This window comes from Arachis duranensis, chromosome 9, assembly GCF_000817695.3.
Source record: "Arachis duranensis cultivar V14167 chromosome 9, aradu.V14167.gnm2.J7QH, whole genome shotgun sequence".
Classification (NCBI taxonomy): Eukaryota; Viridiplantae; Streptophyta; class Magnoliopsida; order Fabales; family Fabaceae; genus Arachis; species Arachis duranensis.
Window position 1 is genome coordinate 2,595,609 of NC_029780.3, and position 7,821 is coordinate 2,603,429.

Here is a 7,821-nt window from a genome sequence, read left to right on the forward strand (position 1 = left end):
CTATAATATTAATATTAGATATGAGAGTTTTCTCTAAAATATATTGAATATATTGAATAATTTTATTTTTAACTTTAATCCCGTACATTTGCACAGATCTTCACACTAGTATAAAAGTATTATGTGTAATCATTCTTATCTCCAACATTAAATCAATAAATAATTTCTCTATCATTAAATTAAATTTAAAATCATATGACATAAATTTCATACTCTATGAATATATCAGCTAATGAAAAAGACCATTTATCTAATTAATAATCTTACATGTTCACTATCAATCTTCTTCACATTGTAAACATGATTTGATATTCCTTAATGTACAAGAAACTAAACTCTTGACTGATTCCACAGACTCCAAAGTCAATTTTGCTGATGATGGAGAACCATTACTATTATTATTAGTAATTACTTGGAATGCCATTGTTAACAAAGACCCTCCTCCTTCTTCAGTATTCATATTTTCTTCTTGTTGTTGTTGTTGCATCATAGTAGTTGAAGTAATCAATGGCCTTGAATCAACCCCATCAGGGAGAATTGAGAACCCTGATGGTAATATTGGAATGTTGGTTGAATCACATCCATTCATCACATTCTTCATGCTAGGAATGTCCACAGGAGCATACACTACCATTGATTCATAAGCATTTGTGGAGCTATCTTGTAATATCCACCACTTGATGTTTTCTTTTGATGTAATCTCCTGCAAATTATGAGAATGAAGCATATATAATAATAACAATCAATAAGGAAGGACAAAATTTTATACTCAAAGCTAATAAGGATGGACAACTTTTTCTAAGATAAAAGTTTTAAGTTATCTGACATGATGGATTATAAATTTATAATTATATATATCTATAGTAAAACAATCGTGCTAAGTGCACATTAAAATCAACCACTAAAATTAGTTATTAACATAAAATATATGTTAAAATATATATTATAAATTAATTACAACACATATAATTATATATAAATATTGATTAATTTTAATAGTTAATTTTAATTATATATTTTTTTATCGTGAAATTAGCCAAATATATATTATTATTCTTGTGGTAACTATATCAAGAAAGTATAAATAATGAGAAATATTTTTAAAATTATTTGACTACTTACTTAAAATTATCTTCATGTAAAGATATATATAATTGTTAAAAATCATCAATTGACAATTTGATCAAACTACATGTTTATTTAACGGTTTTTATTTATTATCTTCACATAAAAATAACGGTACCTACCTTTCAAAATTTCAATAAACTAAATCAACCTTTTCAATTAACATAGTAAAAGATAAATATAACAACAGTTTGAAATTGCCGCAAAATCCTTAAAAATGGCTACAATAAAATTGTGTTTGGAAGAATTAGGATGTGTTTGATCCGTATTTTTTTTATATTTTTTATTTTTTAGAATTTGTAAAAAAAATAAAGATAATAAAAATTTTATTTTCTACTTTTACCTCCTAAAAAAACAGTAAAAACATAAAATATTTTTGTCATAAAATTCTAAAAAAAAATATACTAAAATACAAATGCAAACTAAATGGATCCTATTTTCAATATATACACACACGGATATCTAAGAATTTCTTAAATCTAAGAAACATGCATGTTTTAAATAATGCATTTGGAATTCAATTCAACAAATTCAGTGTGTTATATTTTCTCCACAAAATAAATTAAAAGGAAGCTTATTATAACAACTCACATGGATATTTACAGCATTGCCCCGATCTTGGCCTTTGGCTAATGTTGCTATGGACTGCACCGATGACCCACCAGTGACCATGATATCCCACTGTATGCAAACAAAAATAATTATAGACACAGACAATAATAGAAACTCAATGGTCCAATTGCTATATAATTCATCACCAACTTGCCTAGCTAACGTAACACCCTCTTTGGATTTTTTTTTTTTTTTGTTGGATGCAAATGAATCAAAATCAATTCTGAGTACGCAAAATAATTCTTCATTTTGGAAAAGGAGAAGTTCAGTTTTGTAATGATGATAAGGTTGCGATGGTAGTCGATAGAGGAGCAAGGCTGTTTATAAGATAGGATATCGAGAATATATATAAGATACAAATAATAGAACTATAAAATTTAGTAATAATATATTTTATTTGGTGATAATATAATAAACTAAGTATAAGAAAAATCAAATATAAAAAATTAATTTATTCTTTTGTTTTTATACAAAAAATATTGAAAAAAATTACAAAGATAAAATAACTATCATTATTATGAAAAAATGTAATAGATATAATGAAAAAAATTGTGCATCTTATTAGTATTTTTAAAAAAATATAAAATAGACTAGTTTAATATTTTTTTTATCAAAGATGAGGAGATTCTAATCCGCTACCTCTTAAATAAGTATGGAAAAATATAAGTCATTAACGACTAATTTAATGTTTTTTGATGATATAATGTCTATATTTATATTTTATTTGTTAAACATAATTTTATATTTTTATATTTCTGTCTCAATATTTTGTATTTGTAAAATGCAAACAAAGAAACCACCCAAAATTACATATTGAATGACACTTTTGGTATATTGTATTTTGAGTGTGATAGATTTTTTAGGTCAGTGATAGAAAGATATATATAAATAATTATATTTTTAATATGCCTTCTCAAATAAAATTTTGGATTTGTTTAAATTTTTATATAATTTTTTAAAATTTATTTTATGCTAATTTATTTTTATTTTAAAATTTAATAAAAATTAAATTTTAAATTTTTAAGTTATAAAAAATTTAATATTATATTATGATATTATTTTTTTGAAAAACTTAAATAATAAAATAAATATATGAATGATTATATATATCTCTAATCAACAACCAAAACTCAATAATTCAATTTTCATAAGAGTTGAAATCATAGTAAAATTCTGATACCAACATAAGGACTGAATTCATTTAAACAGCCTGTAATTAAAGATTATTTAGGAACTACTAGTGGCTATCATTTGTGTCTCTAGGAGGCACAAGTTATAATGGACCCACCACTTGTGTGAAATAATTTACCCTCTGATCTATGCTAAGAAATTCTTACATTTACCATTTAACATGTCAATTTTGTGAGTCATATATATATAGTTTTCTCTCATTTTCATTGCATTTATGATCTTAAATTATTGTGAGGTACACACAACAATAATTTGCTCAACTAGTCAATTTTTATATATAGATACAAACTTTCTACCTCTATTTTTATTCTTTTATGTTTGATCCTATAAAATATTAATTTTCTTTTTTTTAAATAGTAATATTAAAAACTAGTTAACTCACTTTTAATCTTGACTTCACTTATTAAATTACTCTACCTATTCTAATAACTCAAAATAAGATAAAGTAGTTACATTCTAAACTCTAATATAAGAACATGCATTATGAAAAATTTGTACCTGAGACCTATGATTTTCATCCCTCAAGAAATGAAAAAGAACATTTGGAGGGAGAGGAAGCCACACAGAAGAAACAGCTGATAGGATGACACCAAGAGGTTGACCAGGATCATTCAAGTTCTTCCTAGAACTGATCCTAATGTCTTCTCCATTTTTACTTGTCACCTTTGTCCATGTATGGAAGCTTGAGGCTCCAATTGCATGGCAAAAACTCCATCTCATTCTTTCTCCTAACTTCAATATGCTCTTTCTTCCAGCTGATGTGGCAACACCTAACAATATCATCATCAAATTGTAAATGGTACGGTCAACTTTGGTGAAAAATTTTATCAATACATCGAATTAGTCTTTCAAAAATTACAAATTACTCATTTTTATTATTCTGTCACTTTATTAATAATTTCTATAAATAATTGATGATGTAAAATATTAATTGATAACATATATAATTTTTGACCTATCCAATTGAACGCGCTAACTAAATATGTTTATGAAATTCTATCAGTTTATTCTATTTTTTCAATTACATAAACTCTAATCCCAATATAACTTATTGATTAAATTGATAAATTTTTATAAATATATTTATTCAACATCTAATTAAACATATTAGATATCATGTATGTTGTCAGTTAAGATTTTATATCATCAATCGTTGATAAAAAATATTATGTAGTGATAGAAGCACAAAAATGATTAATAAAATTTCTCATAAACAAATTTAAGAAACGATTAATAAACTTTCAAGAACTAATTTCACTATTAATCCATAAAAGTTAATATAATTCATGAGTAGAAAAATAATAAAACTAATAAAGAAATTTATTAATCCTTGTTATTATTACAAACTGACCAGTTGAATCCTTGATGGGAACATTAGTTGCCATGAAGAAAACAAGACGTTGACATTGAAGCTGCAGTGTTGATATCCAGTGCCTTGCCCCAAACGCTGTACCGTTATTCACAATGCTTCTATACATTCTGTGGACACTGCTTTTCTCGCATTCCCAGTGTTCCACCCAACTTACCTAAATCCATAATTAACAACAATCTGCTTATTTACCTGAATTTAAATCCCATTAGGGTTTTTACGAATTATAATAAGTATGAAAACTATGTTTTATACATGATAAAGCTAAGGTCACGGAGATCCTAATAAAAACTATCTTTCCCTTATCAAAAATATTATTTATATACCAAAATCAACTACTAAAATCAGCCATCACTAATGTATAAATACATTGTGTACTTTAATTTATTTTCAATATGTATTTGTATTCCAACATATATTTTATACTGGTGGCTGATTTTAGTGACTAATTTTAGTGTACACGTAGCATATAGCCCCTCACTTATGTATAAGTTTAATTTTAGGTTTAATTACTCTATTGGTCCTTATAGTTTCGCGAAATTTTCAATTAGGTCCCTATACTTTTTTCCTTTTAATTAAATCCTTGCACCAATTTTTTTTTTAATTGGGTCTCTACACTTTTTTTCCTTTTATTTAGGTCTCTATACCAATTCTTTTTTTTAGTTGGGTCCCTATAAAATTAAGCCAATTACTACTAAGAAGGACTTAATTGAAAAAAAATTTAGTGCAGAGACTCAATTAAAAAAAAAGTATAAGGACTTAATTGAAAATTTTATAAAACTATAAAGACCAACAGAATAATTAAACCTTGATTTTATTATAAAATAATTTTACACGACCATCTAATCATATTTATATATTTACATAATTTTTTAAATAATTAATTTAAAATTGATATTTTTATAATACATTATTAATTATTTATATAAAATTCTTTTACATTCTTAGTAACATAAAAGTTATATATATTCTTGTGCGTGAATCATGACGATGACAATTTAAAATTGATGTCATGGCATACGTACTATATCCAATTTCAAACAAATATTTAGTTTAAAATATGAATACATACATAAATAATTAAAGATAGAAAGTGGTTTTAATATATGAAATATAAAAAAGGAAAATTGATATATAGAATTCAGTTTATATTGTGAACTAGGTCCATTTGAAAAGTTTCAAAAGTAATTTTTTTGAGTTTTTAAATTATGAAAAGTAATAGTATTAATGTCTCGTGCAATTTTTAAAATTAAATTACAATTTTTTAAGAAACTATTTAGGAGCTTATAGAGAAGTTAAAAAAAATGACTTCTCTCGTAATGCTACTATTTTTAAAAATCTAAACACAAAATAATTTATTTATAAACTATTTTTAATATAATTATTTATTGTTTAAGTAATTTTTTAAAAAGTAGCTTAATTAGGTTATTTATCCAATGCAAATTGGGCCTTAATAATGTCATATTTATAAAAAGATTTTATATTATTAAAATAAAAGTGACAATAATATTTGTTTCCTAAGTTATATGATAGAATAATAATTAGGTACCTTGCAATGACCATGGGACTTATCTTCAATAATGCAACCAGAAGGGCGTTTTCTGCATTTAAGAAGGGAAGCATCGATGTTGTCTTCTACTTTGTCTATGGAAACATCAACAATTCCCCACTTTTCATCACTTAACTTTCTGCAGCATCTCACGAAATATACTTCTCTTGTTGGCACCATTGGTGTCAGCATTTGCAACTCAGCAAACATCTTCAAACCCATGCATATAATTAATTTATTATATTATTATATATTAAAGATCAATAGATTTTTCATATTTCTAGCTATGTAGTATCATAAAAACTACTCTTAATTTGATGAAAAAAAAAAATACTTCAGCAAGTTTTGTTGAATTCTCAACACAATTACTTCTTGCCATTTTATTAAATACTATCTTTAATTTAAAATATTATGTTTAACCAATATTGTCATAAATCTACTTTTTCTTTTATTTAAGTGTTGTATGAATAGTTATATATTTAATGAATAATATTGTAAAGAATAAGTGTATAAACCTAACTTTTAATTAATAAATATTAATCAATTTTTATTATAAACTTATTTTTGAACTCTGACTTTTTTAAAAAATTTAAGATTTAAGATTTAAAATAAAAAATAATTAAAAAAATTTTGGTTAATATTAACTNTGGTTGATATTCACCGAAAAAATTGACTAATCAATTAAATTAAATTTTAAATTTAAATTTTATTATATTATCAATATAATTTAAAACTCAAGAGTCAACAATTTTAATTTATATTTGTCGATATTTTAGTTAGTAATCCAATATATTTAGACTTTAGTCTAATTAACAATTTAGTATCGTATTTTTAGTTTATATTTTAAAATATTACTAACTAACTATTGACTAAAATTAATAAATTATATTGATTTTATCGTATTATTCATAATATTATAAAGCATTTTTCAATTCAAAAATATTTAATAAGCAAACAAAATTAATAAAAAATAATTAAAATTTATCTTATTTAATATTTATTAATTACTACAATAATTAATAAATATTAAATAAATAATTTTTTTTAATCTCTTCAACTTTATCATTTTCAATGGTAGGACATTTTTCAGCATCCAATTTTAATAATAATTTCGCTCTCATTATATATATGCCTTGGAGAGGAAATCAAATGATAATAAATGAAGAGATAAAGAGATGGAGATGGAGAGATTCGAGCATGTTATGTTGGATCGGATATGGGGAAATGGAAGGAAAGTGCCAAGAATGATGTTCGATCTTTTGCATTTGTTCTTTTTAAGCTTTTTGGGTCCTCATCAATACTTTATGAGATGCTGATCATAATATAAAGCCTATCTTTTAAAGCCATACTTAAAAGATTATCACCACTTACATTTCCCAAAATGTTTAATAATGCATGCAACCTTATTTTATTTATTTAGATCCTCCTGAGGAGACAATGGACTATTGAGTTATAAAATGAACATCTTATATACTATTTAGAATAACCATCCGAGTACTAGATAATAAACATCTTTTCAAAAAAATAAACTAATTTTGGGGTTTACCAAGAATCAAACTCTTAACCTTTCAAAGTCTAACGCTCTAATACTATGTCATGATACCACTCATCTCAAAAGCTTCAATTGATGGGAGAATGTAACACTAATGATTATATGTCTAATACTCCATAAACCTCTATTGTACATATTGTATAAATATTTCATTGGTCCCTCGTACTTTCCCTATTTATTATTCATTAGAAATTCAACTCTAGTCTCCTAATCAGTTATGGCATATAAAAATATATATTTAATAATTAAAAAATATTGTTATAAATTTAATTATTTTATTATGATGTATTTAATAATTTCAATGATCAACTAATTATTTAATTAAATGTATAAATTAATATATATATATATGGAAAAAAAGAAAAGTGACAAATAAATTTTTTAAAGATCTATATTTTGATGAAAAGATTATCTTTTAAAAAA

At 24.0% G+C, this 7,821-nt stretch overlaps 1 protein-coding gene across 1 annotated transcript in view; it reads right to left on the reverse strand.

The window, feature by feature from the left end:
* Positions 1-224: 224 nt before the first annotated feature.
* LOC107464043 (homeobox-leucine zipper protein GLABRA 2-like) overlaps positions 225-7,821 on the reverse strand; it is a 13,758-nt gene continuing 6,161 nt past the window's right edge. The window contains exons 7-11 of the mRNA XM_016082943.3: positions 5,847-6,056; positions 4,280-4,454; positions 3,427-3,698; positions 1,717-1,806; positions 225-703 (exon numbers count right to left, since the gene is read on the reverse strand). Coding sequence (XP_015938429.1) covers positions 278-703; positions 1,717-1,806; positions 3,427-3,698; positions 4,280-4,454; positions 5,847-6,056 — 1,173 coding nt within the window. The 3' untranslated portion in view covers positions 225-277. The remainder of the gene's footprint in view (positions 704-1,716; positions 1,807-3,426; positions 3,699-4,279; positions 4,455-5,846; positions 6,057-7,821) is intronic.